Source organism: Solenopsis invicta, chromosome 8 (genome assembly GCF_016802725.1).
Source record: "Solenopsis invicta isolate M01_SB chromosome 8, UNIL_Sinv_3.0, whole genome shotgun sequence".
Classification (NCBI taxonomy): Eukaryota; Metazoa; Arthropoda; class Insecta; order Hymenoptera; family Formicidae; genus Solenopsis; species Solenopsis invicta.
In genome coordinates, this window is record NC_052671.1 from 9,274,263 (window position 1) to 9,296,203 (window position 21,941).

Here is a 21,941-nt window from a genome sequence, read left to right on the forward strand (position 1 = left end):
ACAATTATAAAAATTAAATCATATTTTTATAAATTCTATCAAGTTTCCTAATTTGTATCTCCACTTTTACTATAAAAAAAATGATTCTAATGTATAATAAGATTAATACTAGTAATTGCTATGGATATGTCAGTTGCAAAATAAATTCAAGTCAGTTTTATTTTGTTGTTTTACCTTTTCATTATTGTTATTTATTAATTATTGAATATTTTATCGTTTTTTTGATAAATTATTAATAAATATTAATTAATGAGTTCTGATAAATTTAATTACTTTAATTATAAATTCGATATTTTCGAAAACGCTTTAGATAACCGGTTATCTAAATCACTCCTTTCGCAGCATGTAGAAAAGCTTATAACAAACTGATTTGTTATTACTAAAAAGTTTTTTGTTGTGCACGTAATAATAAATGTCTGAAGCTACAATTTTAAACGTTGCATCCAAAACAGTACCAAATGTGAATATAATAAAAAATAGCTTAAGTGGTACGTATTTGGCAACTCTCCCAGATTTCTTTTTAGAGATGAAAAAGCCACAGATAAACAGATTTAATTGTTTTTCGTTTACGAGTAGATGTTACTCTGCCTCGGACGCGTCAAACTCACATGTGTAATCGAAGAGTTGATGACATTTTTTTCCATTAATATATCAATTAAATACATTTTTCAGTTATATAAATTGCCAATACGGATTAATATAGACTCGGTAATTAAAATAGACTTAATCAAGACTCCTCGCACGCGTTTCCGCAGAGTTTACCGTGTGTCATTTCGTCGAGAAAAAAATATTAAAAAAAAAAAAAAACACCGAGACTGTCGGTCCGCATTACAGCTATTATTGGCATTTTTATTGAAAGCAGACCGTGCGTCACTACGGAGTGGCGCGATGCGTGTCTTTGATACGCGTAAGTCTACAGTCGCCAGTTTCTGCGGAGTAGCGACCGCTTGATTCCGGCCCCCGTGTTTATTCCCGAGCTATCGCGCAACGATCAAGAGGAAATATCACCTAGCGACGTATACACAGACAGTCGGCCTACTGTGTCTCCTTCGACAGAAATAAACGTGGATATCTCGGGGGATGGGCGAGGGCAGAGGGAGAAAGGGATGAGGACGGGAAGCTCTCAAAGCCAATACGCTCTGCAAAATCTAGCGGAGGCTGCTTTAACTATTTGCATCGCCGGATACACGGTAGGCGCGTATATGCGTATGCACTCCGCGCCCACATGTTTGCGCATTTACATGAATTTATAACTACCTATATAATAAATCGTTGCGCCACCGCTGACGTCTCATTTTAGTTTGCGCGAGGAGGCAATCTCATTTATTTTCCATAGGGAGGTAGTATTATACGGGCTCACGATCTCCTTCCTTGATTCCGTCCTTCAGACGTATTGTGCATTAACCGAACGCTTTTTCCATAAACTAATTGAATTAAAAGAGCCGCGCGCTTAAAACGTGTATTCGACGTATTTTAAATGGCATGCAACATACGCAATATCGTTAGAGCATGAAAGCGCGCAGTTACGATCGATTTAATCTCACGCAATTATCGTACCGGCTATAACTATTTTTTCACGATAGAGATGATGCAGCAGAGTTTCTTGATTCCTACGTAGAAGCTAATCACGATGTGCGCGCTGCGCCAGATTTACGAGCGAGCGAGGGCTCCGTGTATAAACAAAACCCTAGGTATAAACAAAAGAAAAATAAGTAAGACGAGTACGGCGCGGCGCCGAAGCCTTGTTCGTCCGACCGTCAAATTGCAATGCCTTCGGATTAAATTTATACGAGACCGTCCAGCCTCCTCCTCTCTCTCTTCCCTCCTCGAGAGGGAAGGTTCGAGGCTGTTGTGCCGCGTGGATATGTGGCACAAGAAAAAAAAAAAAAACTGCCGCGGCGCATAGAACGCTGCTGCCAACGCTAATATAATTACGGTTATCGCGAGTACAGTACTCTCTCGTTTGTCACGCGGGCGATCAATCATGGAAAATGGTCGTTGCGCGGACAAATTAACCCGTGAACTCCCATTGGAACCGCGCTATGAAACGCGAAGGAAGGAAGGAAGTAAAAAAAATGGTGTAACGAGCGACGCGATGTTCCCGTCGGTCGATTCGAAAAGCGCGACACGCAGTTTTCTCGTCGCCCCGAGGTAGGGAAAATGTCAAAGTTTCTCCAGCCTCCGTTCATAAGTAACGAGCCGCGTGGAGAGGGGGTAGTAGTGGACGAGTGTAGGTTCACGTGATCTTCATTGTGCTCTCGATGACATTTTGTAACCCCGTTTTGCCGACGATTTATTTTCTTTCCATTTTTTTTGAAAAAAAAAAGAATTTAAATTTACGTTGTTGCGCAGAGCCCGAAGTTATAGTCGAGTTCACTTCAAAAGCAAAGCCGCGAAACTGTTTGATTTTATTGTGCATCGGTATTGTGTGCGCCTTCAAACGTAGGGAATTGTCTTTCGAAATCAGAGGAGGCAAGTGATAAATCGGTTCGCGCTAACGAGGCGAAGGGTCAGAAGTGCACTCGTAAATTCAGGTGCTGGGAGGAGGAATGATCTCCAAGATAATCATTCGATGGGACGAGGAGAGCACTGAGTCTTTGAGCCTTGACGGGCCTTTTTTTTCTGACCAAAGTCCTGGCCGGTTAGAGGTCGAAGACTATTCAGAAACGAAGAAGGGGGCAGATGTTTGAATTCGCCCACGTGCTGGCCGCGTGACGTCACGGCCAGCGTGTGGGCGTAGCGAGGTACCAAGAAGAAGAGGGACGGGGAAATAGGAAGACCGCGGCGAAGGGCGAAAGGGTGGGAGGGTGGGAAAGAGAGAGGAGCAAACAGGGGCGCGAGAGAGGGTTGGAAGGATGGATGGGCGAGGGGCGAGAGGATGCCAAGGATCAATGCAACGGCGAGACCGGGAGGGCAGAACCTGAGAATTCCCGCGGGACACATCGACGCGACGGACGCGGGACGCGATACACGATCGCGGTGTACCAATCGTGGATTTAAAAAGAGTGGATGCCCCCTTATCTCTAAAATCTCTCTCCCTCCCCCTTCTGCCCTTCTTTCCCTTCCTAATCGAGGAAGACACACGTCTGGATCAAGTCCAGTCGATGTTGCGCGGACGGATCGCTGGGAGGACCGGAAGGGCATCGAGCGCCGCTGACCATTATAAAATCGATACGTGTGCGCATCAAGTTATATAACGTAGCGTTTCACGTGTGCGTTCACCGTGCACTCGCGTAGAAATTATTAAATCGTATTATTCGTCGCGATTCTATCTCGATTGCCGTCGCGTTATCCCGCGCCGCGAAATTCGCACGAGAGTAACACGCATATTGTTTGTATAACCTAAATCGACTGATTCAGAAGGGAGAGAGAAATTTTACGACACGTTTCGCGCAAGATTTGATTTACGCTCACAATCAGTCATCGATCTACGTTAGCGCGGTTACACATGTGATGGTCCGGGCGTCACGTCGACATGAATTTCGCACGAGGAAATCTCTCTCTCTCTCTCTCTGTCTCTCTCTGTTGCGCGATCTACGCAGAAACTCGGCACATCCGACCTTCATCATATGGAAAAAGTGATGCACGGCAGAGGTAGGCAGAATGCAGTTTATTTCTGTACTCCGCGCGAGAGAAAGAGAGAGAAAGAGAAAGAGCTTCACCCTACAGGTGCGCACCTGGATGAGTCGGTTCACAGTTCGCCGATCTCTCGCGTTTAATCAACTGTGAATCGCATACATACATCGCACACACGGTTCCCTCACCTTCCTCCGATTTTTGGGAACGAAACGTTCTCCCACGAAAACACAATAGCCAAATATTGCTGAGAATACGAGCGTGAAATGTACGATTTACTACTTTAATATCAATTAAGGAACAGCTCATCTATTCCTTCATTGAAGTATCTCACAATTCCAGCGCAATAGAAACCTTGCGCTTTTATTACATTCTGAACAAACGTAAAAAAAATTTATAAAATTGACTCACAGAATATATGTACATTCCCCTAATTTTTTTAGCTAATAACTAAAATCGTCAAATAATTTTATTAATAAAATTTAAACAAAAAATATCGGAGTGAAGAATTTCACATACAATTGAATCTTTCTTGTATTTGTATCTACATGAGCATTAAATTGATTTAGTAATATTAAATCATATTCAATAACAAATATTTTATACATTTTATGAATTACGCATGTCTTGTAATGAAACACGAGCATTGGATTGATCGATTACACTTTCCATAATCGCCTTATGTATAAGTGAATACGTGTTCTTCGTAAACCAAATATCTATTGACACGGAAAGACTAGGCTTTCCTCGTCCATTGACTTTTAAGAGCAAGGCCAATCCTTTCGATCACCTGACGTTTCTGTATTTTAGAATGAATTCCGCGACAATTTGGCCAGTTTTACTAATAGTAAAATTATATTGTTTTGCATATCTTGCAAAATATATGTAACATAAATGTAATATATACTATAATTATCACAATATTTGTAAAGTTTTCCTTTATCGACTAATTAAAAAATTAATATGAATAAAAAGACTCAACTAACATACGTATATCTTTATGTAAACGCGTGGTATTATCATATAAACCGTTTCGTACATATCACAAAATTTGGATTAATCCAGATTGTATTTTACGATACGTAAATTAGCTTTAACTTTATAAGAGCTTATTTTTAGAAGCTTTTGTTCTGGAATGAAAGAACTCTTCTTTAAAGAATTCGAATAAAATTTATATTGCGCGAATAATGGTATCGATCAAATAAAGTATCTCGTTAATTTATGTCGAATGGTGAGTTGCATAATCAGAAATAAATGTCGAGATTGAAAAATTCGCTTACCCTTCTCCGACTCGTCCGGCTCGTCACTGGCGCACTCCGGTGTGCTTCGCTCTTCCTCACTGCTACTGAAACTCCTTTGTTGCGGGACGCCTACTGTTGACGTAGGTTGAACAGGACGTCCGCTCTGTGTCTGATGCAACGAATGCTGTTGAGAGGGATGCACCGTCGTACGAACGGAGCCAGTGTCCATCTGACCGTAAGCCATCCCGAGGTCTGTACCCTGGTCCTACATTACATTAAAAATAATAAAACTCAGCGGATTGTTTCCATGATAATACCCATGATAATATAGAATTGCGACTTTCGATTATAATTATCGTTAATTGATCCGTAAAACGTAAAAAAAAATATATATATATATATAATTTTAAGGAGCAAAAAATATGCGGTGGTGTAAAAATTAAAAACTATTCAGCACTAAGAACCTCTATGACTGACATAGGCCTACTAATTTTATGTTTGACAAAAAGGTTTGTTAAAATTCTCGATAAAAAATCAAGTTAATTTTACTGCAATATTTTTATCTAGTAACAAAATTAAAATTTGATCAGATAAATGTATATAAAAAGAATACTGTTTTATTTTATTATTACTTCGTTAAATACTAAATTTGGAGTTTCAGTCGGAACATGGTAAAATTAGCTCGATGAATTTAACATGGTTCCACGTATACGAATTAATTTCTATAATTTTGACGAGAATCAATTCGAAATGATCAGTTCTCTTACTTGATAGGTTGATCGTTGCCTCTGATAGTTTGGCAGATGCTGTCTCATCAGACCGTCGAGTTCGCTTCGGTATAAACTGGGATCATCGTCAGGATAGGCTACAGGATGCCTCGGAGTTTGTTGTACCGGGTAAGGACCAACCACGTGGGGCGTCGGTAAAGTTCTCGCGTGAGGCGAAACGGACATTTCCACCCCACTGTCGCTCGTGGACATCCGGCGACCCGAGATCTGTAACCACAGGAACGAGAGACTCACTGTGAGTGCTCCGTGTAATACGTCGCGAGGGCGCGGGCTGATAGTGTTCTTCGGTGTTATGACGGCAACGCCTTACCCTCATTCCTTTCATTTCGTAAATAAATAAATCGCGGGGCTGTATCAAACGTGCGAATTATTGCGAACTTATCACGGTGTGACATCACATATTTATGAGTGTAAAAGCATCTGAGCATTTACGTGCGCAAAGGTATATCTGCGTTGTAAATAAAAGAGTGCGTCCCGACAAGAATATCGGGCGAGCGAGGAGAACGTTATTACCTGCTCTTGCTGGGAGTACTGTCTCCTGAGAGGACAGTTTCCGCTTCTCTGTAATAACGGCAAATTCTCTTTCTCAGCCGCGCTGTGCGCCCTCTCGAGTTTCGGTCTTTTATCCCGAGTTTGGTCCGCGAGTCCCTGACGACCACCCACCTGCAAGTCCTCCTGCATTTGCCGCAGCAACGCGTTGTCCACGGCACCGAGGTTCGTCTTCGACATCCATTGACCGGTCTTCGAAAGAAGTTCCTGCTTCTTCCGGCAAAGTATGCACACCCATATCACCTGCAATCGGAAAAGTAGCCTTCTTGTGTTGACCGCGATAAAAATAGCGCGAGCATCATCTATTTGTAACTCGATACTGCGAGAACATATTTTGGGACGAGTGCGCTTAAAGGGCGCTTGGACGATGTGCTTTATTTAAGGCTCGCCGTTATTACGAAACGAATGTCTGCGCGAAAATTTTATTTTTCCAAAGCGCGAAAAGTATCTTGAAACTTATCGATCCAGGTCACCGCGTGCGCGGCCAGTGACGAGGATATTAATAGGAAATTACCTATAGGAAGTTAGCCGGTTACCAAGCTAATTGGAATATATAAAGCGGCGTGAGATTGATTACAGAAGCGAAAGATACGCGACTAGAGTGGCCTAGGCGACATCTTATTTTACGAGCCACTGTCCCCCGAACGCTTTATTTTTGCGACGAACGATCTATAAAATAGACGAATGCGTTCTAGACCAAATAAGTATGACGAATATTTAGAACAATTGTATCCGTTCTGCTCCGTGAAATTTGAAATTTTGCTGGTTTTACAGAGAGAAATTGTAAATTCCTCTCCAAGTTGCCGGACCGGGCCATTGCCTTGAGCTATATTCTTATGCAAATCCATACGGATTTGAGTAATGTTAAATTAAATTGAACAGATGCGAACGTAACGATGAGAAGCGTAACAAAAGAAATCTGCTCGTAGAACGCATACAGACGATGAAAGGGATGTTGCGCTTCTTCCATAACCCTTTTTACATGTTATTTTCGTCGTTAAAAAAGAAAATTCTTCATTACAAATGCTTATTTGTCCTAAATATTGATTCACATTTCGACAATGAAATAAAATGGAATAAAATGAAATAAAATAAAATAAAATAAACTTGAAATTAAAGCGTTTTTAAATTTACAATTTTGTTTCATGCGAAGATGTACGTGCATTCAATTTATAATGTTAAAATAATGTACTGCGCAGCATTCTGTTCTCATATTCTATTTTTGCATTCTCAACTTTATGTATCGGATGTATATCGAGTATATATTAGGGGAAAATTGCTAAATGCGTCCTAAATCGTATCTCGTCAATATTTTATTATTACTCAATATAAGCAACATTAGTGACCAAAATATGAAATAAATGAAAAATAAGTAATATAGATAAAAATTTAACAAGTTACATCTCGTTTTATGCGTGTTTCAACAGTTTAAAAAAATCATATGTGATGTTCATTTTTTATTAATTTATTTCTCATAAAAAAGATTTAGTCCACATATTAATTATATATATATTTTTATAAAATTTATCAAGTTTCCTATTTTCTTATTTTTTCGTTATTGTTATTTATTATTTATTAAATATTTTTCCTTTTTTATAAATTATTAATAAAATAAATATTAATTGATAATTTTTCAAAGTTTTAATTATTTTAATAAATTTGATACTTTCGAAGACGATACAATTTAGAAAACTCACAGATACAATATAGACGATCTGTCGTCTAAATTATTCCTTTTGTAGCAAAAAAAAACTTATAATAAATTAATTTGTTGGTGAAAATAACAGATATTTAAAATATCAATTTACAATTTCCAAGATTCATTTATATACTAAATGGGAAATAAAAAAATAGCAGTAGTGGAGTGGTAACTCAAGTATATATTTAGCAACTTCTCGCCTTATATAGTTAAGTAAATAATTTATTTTTAAAATACGAGACAAGTTATTAAATAATGATACAAATCTGTAAAATGGAAAAATGTTTCATGGTATATTCTAACGTGATCACAAAGAAAGATAGGCATGGCTCAAGTTAGAGCGGCATATTTAACACAAGATTAATCGTTTCAATAAATTATCTATATAAAGTGTGCATTCTTATACGCAACTGTTGTATATCGGATATAATGAGGGTTCACAATTAGGGAACTACCGCTCGAGTCAAGTAGTTTGCACTGTGAATAGGAACTAGTAGAATATTTCATCAAGATAAAGAGTGATGGATGGAGCGTTTAGTAGCAAACTACAAAACAATGCCTATGCAAACTCTCATCGATAACACTTTGCTGCCCACTACCGCGTTACATTGAGAAAATCATGATAGGGATCAATGACGCTACCAAATAATAAATTGGAAATATAGAATTGGACGTTTCGTCATTCCCTGAGAACACAGCGGTGCACGCGAAAGGGAAAAACTTTAATTACAGTTATAAGAATTCAGATTTCAAACGTAAATTGACGTCAAAGTACAACGAACTTTATTTTAGTTTAATGACGAATTCGTTGAGAGCCGAGAAAGTAAGTGCCCGTCAACCTACTTCGTTTGAACGCTGCGTGCCGAACGTGATTCAGTATCATGAATTCGCTGTACATACGTCAAACTCTGCCTTAAACGAACATGTAATTTTTGTTGTAGCGGCATGAGAATAATATCGTGCGATATATAATTTTGATAAGTACGAGTGACTTTTCGATTCGTGGTGGCATGCCAATTTTTACAATATATCCACGTCCTTCTATGTTTAATCCTAATTAAAACAATATCGTGTATGTATTACAAAATTATTTCATCGGCTACGTACAAAAGTATGCACAACTTTCTGCAGTAACCATTAATTCTCAGCGTTATTGAATAAAATTAGCCATTTTAATAAAATTGCTAAACAGAATATGTCCATAATATATATATATATATAGAGGAAGGACGACGGTCGTGGAATTTATATCTGGGGTGGTGTAATATTATGAGGTCTCGTATAATTCGCACTGAATTCTAAAAATAACCATTAATGTTACTCATTACTAGTTCTATTTAAATATTGTAGGATGTAAATTTTTACAGGCATCTACTCTCTACGTATGTTACATATTAATTTTTTAACTTGAATATGAATTTCAAATAATATTGAATTTAATATGTATATGAACTCGGCGACTAAAGTCATGTTCAATGTGGGCTGTGGTTGTAGAATGTGGTCGTCCGCCATGTGCATCTCTCTTGTAATTTTACAATCTCATTGTAAACGTTGTATAATGTTTAATAGAAGCAAAGAAATTATTTTAAAGTTTTAAATTTATTTTAAAAATATTTTAAGCCGAAAGAGTTATTAAAAAGTTTTTCTTTAATAAAACATTTTATGAAATGTTCGTAAAACCTTGTTTTATGGAACTTATTTGTTTGTAAAATCTATAAAAAAATTATTAATAAAATTAATATTTTTTATAAATAAAAGCCTTTGATGGCATTAATTGTTAATATTCCACGATTCTCCAGCTATATATTTCACGCATTTTTTTTCTCACTTCAATAAATTGTAAATTACATTTGTTCTACATATTCGATGAACTTTTACCTATAGAATGATTGGTAGAACTCTATAGCTAATAAATTGGCATTGATTAGAATTGTATCGCGTTAATATTTATTGAATTATTGTTAAAAAACAAAATAGTATTCCTCCCCCCCTCTTTTCTTTATATAATTTTTACGAATTATATGCTGATATCTCTCCCCCGCAATTAAATATATTTCACACACCCACACACACACACCCACACACACGCGCGTGCGCGCGCGCGCGCGCGCGAATCCAGCTATGATCATCAAGAATTTATACTATGATGCTGCACTTATCGTTTTTTTACGGGAGAGTACGAAGACGTTTAGACACTTAAACACGTTTCTCCTGATTTGCACGTTTCGTTCAATATTTCTATAAGAATTATCAGAAAGCTTCCGACATCATTTCGCGACGAGACTGTAAGCTTAGTGTTCTAGAATCGGAAAGAAGAATTCCAAGAACGGAACTAAAAGCTATAGGTACGCACAGACAGAACAATGAAAGAAAAGGAATTGTGTACGTGCGCACACGATTACCTTAAACCGCGACCGCGAGACGAATTTTCCGACGAATTCAAATACGATCGAATATCACGTGCGATCGCATATGCTCAAACGAGTACGCCGACGAGATACTCGCGAGCCCGGCAGTATCAAGATGGACTGGCAGCAAGGAAGAGTCTGCGAGGAATGAAGAAGAGGACAACAAGCACGGGGAAAGGATGCCAGGAGCAAGGGAGGAAGCAGCCAGAAAAGACAGATGTGGACGGGAAGAACTTGAAGAGCACTTGGAGAGGTTGAGTTGCCTAGACAATATGTCAAGAGTTCAACCCCTTTCCGCAGTCTTCTTTTGTTCGTCAGTGACCTTCGTCCGCCGAAAATATTTCGTATGTGTGACACATGTGAACTACCTGTCAGTCTTTAAAAAAAAGGGGGAGAAATAAAAGAAGTAAAGGGAAGAAGTCCACCAACTATCTCGCTACCCCCTTCCCCCCCCCCCTCCTGCATAATAATTCAAGAGAATCTGGTGCCTCGTAAACGATCATTAATTCGATGGATTGACCCGCGTCGGTGATTTGCATTAATTAATTAGGGACAAATTAATTCAGATTACTTTATCACAACGCAGTCCCACCGGCAGGGATACCGCCGCCAACCGGGGCCGACAATGGCAACTGGCGGCGATGACACACTGGCATCGTCATCAACGTCCACGTCCCAATACTTGGAGCACGAGGAACGATCGATACCACACAAGCTCGTACAAGTCAATCCGATAAGTCACTACGACGTCAACGATATACGGCACGTAATATTCGCCAGCGAGTCTACGTGATTTCGTCTTGACTTTGGGAAAATGTGATCGATGCGAGCTTTGAATATATAAATCCTATCATACACGTATGTCAAATTATCTCTTACCAATAATATTGGTCGAAGGAAAGAAAGAAAGAGAAAGAAAGGAGGGGGGAAAAGAATATTATTTAATAAATTCCAATAATTTGATGTTGTGAATCACGTGTAATTTACGTGTGTCTTAAAGAAAAACAAACATTTTTTTAAAGAAAATATGCGTACTTATTATATTATTAAACTATAATTTAAGATAAGCCAATGTGTTGTCGATGCGCTCGTAGTATCGCAACATTATTCTTCGAGACCTTCCTCTTTGATCACACGGGATAAACCTGAAACTAAATCAACCGAACCCGCAGTCTCGTCTGAAAAAGTTTTCGCTTTCTTGAATAAAGCATTGTTTTTCGAAGAAAATAGTTCTATGAGACCGTCGGTCCGCGGAACAAAAGAATCGACTTCTTTATTGTCAGCAACCACCTGATGGATGAGAGAAACGTAGGAAAAGATAAACGGAAAGATAAGCTGCAAAAGGTTCTCGGTCGTCGCGCAACGATTGTCTACGTGTATAGAACAACATCTGTACTTAAGGTCGCCCTTCAGATCCAAGAGCTCGCTCCGTATGCACCCTCTAGCGAGGCATCGTATCGGAGCACTTTCGGAAGACCGACCTGGAATCATGCTCGAACATATAATACGAGCCAAGTACAAGTACGTGGGGAACGTGCACAAGTCGGGCTTTCGTAGCAAATGATGACCAGAGGCCTTTGAGGGAAGCTGACGCAATTACGAAGTGCTCTCGTTTTAGGAATCAGTTTGCACACACGGGATCGGCGGAGTTTCAAATGATACTGCCACCGGGGGCGGATTATTGTGTGTACCAAGGGATGTTATTGTGTACGCCACTATCAATCGTCAGTGAATCACGTTGGTGTAATTAGCAGAATGCGAAATTAATGGCGGAATGAAACGACATCAATGAGTACGTTTGTACGTACGCGCGCGCGTCTGCTTGTCGTGCAGTTTTTACGATATTACTGCGTACGTAAACGCGATGCGAAAGCATTTTAATGGGCAGTAAGATTTGTTTTAGCGAGAATTTACATCGTGTAGCTTTATTCACGGAAATTCTCATAGAATTTGAGGGTCTTCCGCGCCATGGAGATTGCGAGAATTTCGAAAGTTTGCGAAACGCAATTTTATCTACTCTTTCTCTTTTAATGACTTTGACTTTTGCACTTTTGCATCTTTCTGATAGGAAGCATAGATCCATATTAGCGTCAAGGGCTTATACTTTGTCCGGCGAACTTTTCAGGTGTCCTACATATAGAATGAGCGGACGAGGGAGTCGTATTCCCAAGTCGCTGCTCCACGGAGGGCGTCAGTTGAGAAACGACAGATGCTGCCCGTAAGTCAAAGTACCGGGTTCTTAGCGAAACTTTCGATCGTTAATACCCCATTGGCAATGTGTGTGTGTGTGTGTGTGTGTGTGTGTGTGTCTATTTGAGGCGCAACGAGAGTCGTGTATATTTATTATCGCCTCACACGTAACTCCTATAATTCGTTTATGATCGCCGACGTGCGAGACGCGAGGCGGTACAGTCACTTTGAATTACTAAACAGCGACGAAGAAATATTTTAATAAAAAGGCACCGTCGTCGCGCGTGCCGTACGTAAACTTTTGCAGATTAATGCGTTGTTAATATTAAAGCAGTTTGTAACCTTTTTTAAAATTTATCGTAGAGAGTTTGGAGGATATCCGCGAGCAACCTGTAAGAAGTATTTCACCGATGCGTCGGGTTCCTTCGTAAAAAAAAAGAAAAGAAAATAGAATCTTAGCAACGCGCGCCGAGAGACTATAAAAGTAAACGAAAACAGAGTATTTATTGATGATTGCAATATATACGACATCTCTGTACCTTCGAGCGAAAGAAAACGGCGACCGCAGAGAACCGTGAACGATATCACGTCGCAACTGCAGAACGATGCACAAATATAGATTTTTAACATCGACGCTTTTAAATAACGTAGTGAAATTGGGCGAGAAGGTATGTACGTGCCGACCAAAGCTGAAAATAAGGTGTAGAGAACGTGGCACTTGCCTCGTGTAAAAAATTTCAGCATAAAAAATGGTAACGTAAATTTAAAGGACAAGAATGACCCAAATGCAAATGAAATTTCTTCTGTAATTTTGAAATAGTATCAATTTCAAATAGTAACCAAAATCAATAGTTTCTGATATAAATTCAGCTTCTATTTTAGACGTCTTAAAATTCAATCTAATTTAAAATTATTCTTTAATCGAATCACACTCTTTTATCCGAATTTGGAGATAGCACCAAAAATATTTTTAACTACTCCAGAAACAGTGATTTCATGTAAAAGAATTGTATTAAATTAAAGTTAATAAATTGTTGAAGATCAACATTAACAATGCATAAGTCATGCACTGAGAAGAAAAATATGTTAAGAAATTAAAATATTTATTCCGATACGTTCAACTAAATATTGGATTGATTCAACAATTATTTAGTCGTATAAAGAAAGATAATTTATTCATGTCAATCATTAACATTTTTTAGTCAAGGAGTAATTAAACCAATTCAATATTTAGTTGAACGTATTTGACTAAATATTTTAGTTATCCGACACATTTTTTTTTCTCGGTGTGAAAAGTTATCAAATGGAAATTCTTTAAATTAAAAATAAAATAAGGATATAAATTTTGATAAAATAATTGACAATGTTGCGACTATCGAAGCATTGTAATGAAAAGCATCATGCGAGTAAAAAAATATTTTCTGCGAATTTTTACAAGAATTAATATTATTTATATAAATGTAAAATGTATACTACACACACACACACACACACACACTCTCTCTCTCTCTCTCTCTCTCTCTCTCTTTCTAATTTTATTGTAATAGTATTATATTTTGTTTGTTTTCCTAATAAATTAATATTAATATATTAAATATCACACTACTAATAAATATTATTTCTTAATATATTTATACGTTATAAAAGAAGTATTCTTCTGCTAATAAGGGCCACATTTTTTTACCAACAAAAATTAACAGTTAAAATTCGCGTTAATCTTTAATTGTTTCAAATTACTCTTCTTTCAATTTGTTAATGCTAAAGTTCTAACAATTATTTAAAAATTATTTAATGTTCTTGATAGACGTTAATTTCTTATTATTCTGCAAATGTATTTTGCATATAAAAAAACATGAGAAGTATTATGTATCAAGCTCGGCAGTCATTTTTTCCTTCGTTCATTGAATTCTTGATACAATCTCAAAATAAGAAAATGCATAATCATCTAATCAAGAAGAGGAAGAAGCAATTCGCCAAGTCATCAATGTTATCAATGTTGGCACGGTATAACAGAAAGGCAAGGAATGAAAAAACTCACATAAAAGCGCACACGACTTTGCACGATGCTGCGCTACGAAAAACAGAGACAATCGGAATTACAGTGGCCCGCAATCAATAATACAGATTGCGAAAAACGATGAAACGGAGAAGTCGACAGGTATTTTAACGTTACATGTACTCGTGTTGCCTCGTTCTCGTACATCTCGAGTCTTTTTACTAAACAATGCAAAGTCCTCCAAAAACCCCGCTGTGTTACACCGTCTGTTCTTGCGCGGTAATAAAGTATTCGATAGAAATGATTTCGTAACGCGTGAGCGCGTGTAAGTCGCGTTTCAGTCGCGAGGGGTATAGTCATCGGACGTATAGTCGATTTCCAGCGGAGGAACTGCAATCCGAAGGGTAGATAAACAAAATGGTCGCGGAATGGGTCATAAACGTCGCGTACTCTAGCCATCGACATTTTTATTGTGACGTCGTTTTCCACATATACCAGTTCGTCATTTAGGTATCGCGAATACCGCGCTTCATTCAGAAATGCTCTTTTATACATCCGCGAGACTACTTACTGAGGAGTCTCCATAATTTACGAGAGTAGTTCAAAGTTGACGGAAAAAATGCAATTAATCATTTTCGGGGAAAATTAATTTAATTGCGAAAATGAGGCTAACCAGGGAAGAGAGATAATAAAAGTGTACGACGATGCACGTTCGCGATAAATTTGTTGTAATAGCGCGTTTCATGAACAAGGTTTAATACTCTATAAATAAATCCCGTAAGCAATAACAAGGCTTCTCGGCTCCGTTTCGAGAAATTTATTTCGAGGAGTAATCCAGTGCTCGACACGTCTCTCCAAGAGACATTGTTTCCGTCTGGCAATTCGATGCCAATCTTCGGGTCGCGATTGCCATTGTAAATCGCGTAACGGTTGCTCATAATGTCCCGGATCTCGTTATACCGTCATCCCTCTTCGTTTTCTTTTCTCTCCTCCCGACTCCCTTTGCAACTATATGCCATCTTCGCCGTCTATCGGTAGCCGCGGCGGCGGCGACGGCGACGGCGGCGGCGGTGGCATCGAGCGACGGACGTCAAACGAAGACTATCCATCCTGTCGTCTTCCCGCCGCCGCCGCCGCTGCCGCCGCCGCAACTCGGAGAGAACAGCATACAATACCCGAGTAAAACTGTATGCACCGAGAAATCCCAGAAGAACGTAGATTTGACGGATAACGTATATTTTATTCCGCCCTTCCCTCTTCGCTCCCCTTACATACCGACCCTCCTCCCCCGTGCTCCGCTACCACGCACCCTCCCTACCAAACTTAGATCAATATGTTGCGTCATGTACCCTCCCGTCCCTCCGTTCCTCGCACACCGCCCCAACGTCTCACCGTCCACCCAGCCACCCACTCCTCCGACCCCCGCGCTCTTCAACCACCCTCCCCCGGCGCCCACACTCCCTCCACGTGAACCAGCGCGGCGAGTGACGTCACGCAGGGACGCGCCCCATTCATAGGCTCCCACGCAGCCAGTCCAGGCCGCGAGAACGGAAAAAAAGAACGAGATAGAAAGAAGGAAGGAAAGAAAGAAAGCTCTGGCAACGGCGACGATGATGACAACGACGACGACGACGACGACGACGATCACGTCTCCGTGCGTCGTTGTCGTCGTCGTCGGGTCGCGCGATCGCGACGAGTTGCGTATAATACCGTCGAGTAGGCTGGTATCGATTCCCTACGAGCGAGAGAGACATTTAGATAGCTCTGTAATTTCGTTGTTTTCGCAACGGGACGCAATTAAACGGTCGACCGCAACCGTGCGACGCGACGAGACGCAGCGAGACGAGACGAGACGAGACGAGACGAGACGAGACGAGACGAGACGAGACGAGACGAGATGCGACGCGACGCAACGAGGACGCGGAGGTAGGAAGAGAGCTCCCGCTCATTTGGAACGAAGAAAGAACCCCCTTTCTCGCTTCTTACCCCGCCCCGCCCCTGCCCGCTGCCGTCCCCCTCCCCCCCATTGTTCCGCGGGCGCGCGGATCAATGATGTAACGACGCTCGCTCACGATGACGTTTGTCATTGTACTTGCGTGCGGCCATGACGGAGGCGTGCGTGCGTAGCGTGCGCGCACGTGTGCAACTCGCGGCGGTGGAGGCGGCGAGGGGTGAGGGGGCGAGGGGGAGGGAGGCGAAGGTTTACTACAAAACACCCCACCTACCCCCCGTGTCCGCCTACGTTTGTGCGCGCCCAACATTTCCGTGCTCGAGCGCCGTTAAATTTTACGCGGGCGCGCTCGCGAGCGTCATTGATCAGCGCCCGGATTACTTTTAATAATCCGGAAAATGGAGCTCTCTGTCTCCGCGCTGAAAGAGATGAAAGATGCAGCGACGCTCGGCGAAAGATAAAAGCTATTACGTGTTCGCTGTAAAGAGGTGTCCTGCGCGAAATATCGCACGGCACACATACGCGGCCGCGCGCGCGCGCGCGCCCCTCTACCGAGAAATACATATATGTATATATTTTCCAGATTTCCTTCCTTTCGGTAATTATTTCGGTATTAAATCTGTAATTTATCTATCACAAAACTGGGTCATTAAATAAAGCCAGAAGACACGGTGATCGATAAAATCGGTGTTCCAAGCTAAAAATAATAAGGGACAATTTCTATTTATTTAAATCTTCATATATTCATGCACGCGTATAAATTGCATATACGTCGCGGGCTCGCCGTTTATGCACGCCTATAAGTACCCATGAAACCCCCAACGACGTGCTCAGATGACTACGTCGCATTCTTGATGCGACGATAAATATTATACGGTTGCACGCGCGCGAAAACCAACAAAATCTTTCTCACATGCCCCTGCCATGTATTATTAGTACGAAGATTACGCCGGAAAGGCCACGATTCGAACCTGAAATGAATCGATATTGTAATACCGCGCGCGCGAGGACGGAACGTAGTAACCAACCCTGATGCGGAGATAAGAATAATATTTGCGCAAGTGGATAATCGCGTTAGAACGATATAACTGCGCGAATTTGACGAGCGTTAGTTTCTGTTTGCGAAAATCCGCGCGGATCCCCGGAATGCGGTTGGCGCGGATAACAGCGAAGTTTTAAAAGCCGCCGGGCGTCCGTCCGCGGCGCGCATTTGCCGAACTGCACACGTTGCACATTATCGTCCCGCCCGCCGCACCGGACGCTGTAATCCGCCATCCCCGCGGATAAAATATCGGAAGATCGAAATCGCGCGCGAGTACAAGCGAGTAGAAAACGGTACGCGATGTCAAACGACATAAATGGAGAGACGGGGTGTATCCGCGTGGCGCCTAGTTAGTGACGGTATTGCGCCCACGAATGCCGTATATTCGTAAGTGATAAAGGGTTAATTGACGTACCGGCACCGGGAGATGATGTGACGCGCCGCTGTAGGCTCGATTATTTTGACTTGTTCCAGTAAACTTCCTCGCGGACGATTATTACGCACTGATTATTATCTTTTACTCTGCGTCTGCTCTTGATTGCCCCCAAAAAGCAAATATTTACCGGTCTCCGACGATATTACCGTCCGCACGACCTTTCCCTCTCGTTAACGCTGTCCGTGCTAAAAGAGGGTGTATGAAAATGGCCCCAAAATTGGCCCCGAGCAGACAATCCAAAAACCTAAACTAATACCACAGTTTTTTGATGTGTATGAAAGAGAAAAATAATGTTTATAATGCTGGGAAGTGCGGAAAAAATTGCTGATAAGAAAATTTTATACGGAAATTGTGATATTATGTTTCAATTCTCTTCATTTCTACATTACCAGATTTGTATATATTTTAACTCTTTCTCTATTTCGTGGGGTCACTCGTGTCCGAGAAAAATTTTCCGCGTCATGTACATACACCGGTACAATACGTACTGAAATTATATACTTTCATCAATTGTTATTGCCATTTCATTTTTTGATCTATACTATCGTATATTAAAAAGTTGAAACTAAGTAAAATTACGATTGAAAACCATCTCATTATAGTGTACTCTTAGAAGCGTAAAACGCGAATGACTCTACGCTGTAAAGTAAAAAATAAAAAATTACGATGTAGAATAAGGGTTTACATATATATTTACACTCATTTTTACATGCATTTTGCATACAAATTTATCTACAGCAGCCATTTTTAATAAAGAAATATTAAATTTGTTAAGTCTTCATCTAATCCAAGATCAACGATAAAGACGTGGCGATTACTAGTTCCATTTTTTGTATTTTGTTTTTTATTAAAAATTTTTTTTTTTATTATGCATTTGTGTCGATTTTTGTTTATTTTTTTAGTATCATACTTTTAATACTTTTTACTTTATATACTTTTTATTTTATTTATTATAGTATATAATATTATAAATACATTATATAGTATATTATATATATTTTTGTTTCATACATTAAAATATATGAAAATTAATATTCATCAGAAGAAAATTCCTCAGAAACATCAAAATATTTAAACAATTTGATTTTCATGTAGTATAATAATATAATATATATACATATAAAATACCAATAATAAATAAAATAAAAAATAAAAAAAAACAAAAAATGATACCAGTAATAAATTAATCACCACGTCCTCGTCGTTGGTTCTGGATTAAACAAAAAGTGATTTTAAAAAATTCAATATTTCTTTATTAAAAATTGCTATTGTGTACAAATCTGTATACCAAATGCATTTGAAAATGAGCGTGAATACATAATTAAAATATATAAATGCAAGTTTGATCATATAGGAATAAATAACATTAATATACAATGTCATGTATGCATTACGTATTTCGCATGACATTTTACTGTTATCAGCAATTTTTCTCGCACTTCCAGGAATTGTAAATATTATTTTCCTCTTCATATACATCAAGAAATACTATGGAATTACTTGTTTCTACTCGGGGGCAATTTTTGTCATTTTCATATACCCTCCTTTACGCTTGCCCTCCCTCCAACCTCTGTCAAATCACGCGTTATCTCTATGCATTATCTCCGCCGTCGGAGAGTACATGCGCACGTAATGAGGCAATTGCGAAATTTGTCTAACCCTGGAGAAGGAGGGAAGGTACTAGCAGCTTGTCTTCCACGCTGTCGAGATCCGATGAGAGAAATGCGGAAGAGAAAAATTCTATGAAAAATCTTTCAACGACGAAGCTAATTTACGAAGCAGAACGGAATTTTGCGTATGTCAAGTCTGTCGTGGTGCAAGTGGTAAATATATCCGTACGATCTATCGCGTTTAATCGTCTGTGATTTTGATCAAAATGTTCTTCATCGAAGCACCAATAAATTATTTGTACGATGAGATCTATGCGAATTCAAAAATCTTGATTTTGTTGCTTATCCACCTGCTTATTTGCTAAGAAAAGAAAAACCAATAAAAAGTACTGCGCCCAAGATAAAATCAAGAGACGTGACAATACCTTTCTTAGCACTCTATTTATATATTCACGAAAAGTTCTCTCTAAAAACAGTGCGGGCCTGATGAGCTTATTTTCCACACTTTAGACGTTGCCCCGAATAACTATCGCTCGCATCGGAAAACAACCGTTTATCGGTCCTGCGCATTTCTTCTTTCTTATTTTGTTAAAATAATTTATATCCCCATTGTGCCCCGTATATCGAGAAGTGTACGCTCGAGGGTACATTATTTACATCGGACGCGTTAATATCAACTTGATCGCCGTGCATCACGCGCCGATGGATATTTTCTCTATTTTTATTTTCCGTGTAATCTTTTTACGCCGAGGCCTTCGAGAGGTTTCTCCACGGTGTGCCGAGTAATATGCGGAAAGAAAAGTGACACTGTTAGGATCGCAGACACTCGCAACGCACTCGATCAATCTGGCCCGGCGATTCTTCCGACCGTTTATTCGCGCGCTCCATTCCCGTGGCCCCTTACCTTGCTTGACCGTAAAGTGACCTTTCCGCCGCAGCGTGCGCAGCATCGGATGTCGCAGTAGTTGCAGATGTGGCCGACGCCGTCGGCAAACTTGGTTTTCAGGCATATGTGACACGTGGCGTTCAGCTCAACCCCGGCCTTTTTGTGTTTCTCCGAACGCATCCGTATCGTTTCTTCGAGGACCTGAACCTCATCTTGCTTTCGTCTGCAAACAAATAACCAACTATTAAGAAGAAACAGTAAAAAAAAGCTCAGAAAAGAGCTCAGCACTGACAGTATCGCTTTAATAATCTATTGCGCTTTATTCGCCCATTTTATTTTTTTTTCAGCGACAAATCAATTGTTAAGAATTTGAAATCGATAATCTTTATGACCTAGTACGATTAAATATAGAGGAGTACGATGTCTCAAAGGAAAAGACGCAAAATAAAAGGAATGTTTTATTTTTGTCACTTTTTGTATGTCCTTAAACAGATCTAATGTTTAATTAATAGTCCAACGCAGCCTGACAGTCCAAGGCTTACGATTCCTTAGTTTCCGGTAAAATTACTTCTGACGACCTCGTATGAGAAGAGCGATGGTTATAATCAGTGTCTACGGGATAAACGATGGAAAATTAACAATACTACCATTCGTGCTCGGTGTCCAACTGAATTCGTACCAGCGAAGCTAAGAAAATTACCGGCTATTTCTGATATAGAAGCCACATCCCGCGAGACGGCAGCCGAATTTGTCAATCCTAATTCTACCATTTGCGGACTCCGGCGTTCTACTAAACCTCAAGATAACGGATCGCTCCTAGATTTATTTCCACTCCGTAAATCGCGCCCTAGAAGCGTCTCCGACCGAGCGGTCGCAATCTTTCCCTGAAAAATGCGACGTGACGACACCGATGTCACTCCTGCCGTATTCGTCGCTGTTGATTCTATTCCCGTTCCTACTCGCATCCATTAAACCAATTTAGGACCGTGTATCCTGCACGTTCGAAATTAAATCGACGGCTCTGTCAAAGCAAGTCGTTATTGTGCGATTTGTTATCGATATCAACAGTTTAATGCTGAAAGAATTCAACTGAAAGTATTCAAATCAAATATTGTTGCGTCAGTGTTATTTAATTAATTTTGAATTAAAACAAAAATAAATTCTTTTCTCTATCTATCGTACAATTTGATCAAGCAAAGAAAAGCAAATTGCTTTAAATTTAAGATAATTTTTGTGACACTTTTTAGTGATGTAAGACCATGATGCTAATTTCCGCCCATCTTCTTCTTTCTGTATACGTAAATATATAAAATGATAAACTAGATTATTCTAATGATAATAATTAGAACAATGAAGTAGAGAAAGAGACAGCCAGTCATTAAAACCAAAACTTTTCGGATCGAACACTCATTAAATTTAAACTATTGTTGCAACCTTATAATAACTTCATATGAGCGTAATAAAAATTTATTTATCAACTTTCCATTCGAACGCGGCGCGCTACACGTTGTCGGGGAGAAAAAACGAAATTTACAAGCTCTAGTTGACAGTTATTGCGGTGCAATCGTC

At 39.7% G+C, this 21,941-nt stretch overlaps 1 protein-coding gene across 1 annotated transcript in view; it reads right to left on the minus strand.

Annotated features, from left to right (window-relative positions):
• Positions 1 to 21,941, minus strand: part of LOC105200957 (regulating synaptic membrane exocytosis protein 2) — a 71,395-nt gene that overhangs the window by 41,355 nt on the left and 8,099 nt on the right. Inside the window, exons 2-5 of the mRNA XM_026130186.2 lie at positions 20,391 to 20,595; positions 6,119 to 6,397; positions 5,585 to 5,812; positions 4,857 to 5,082 (exon numbers count right to left, since the gene is read on the minus strand). Of these exons, the coding sequence (XP_025985971.2) occupies positions 4,857 to 5,082; positions 5,585 to 5,812; positions 6,119 to 6,397; positions 20,391 to 20,595 (938 nt within the window). The remainder of the gene's footprint in view (positions 1 to 4,856; positions 5,083 to 5,584; positions 5,813 to 6,118; positions 6,398 to 20,390; positions 20,596 to 21,941) is intronic.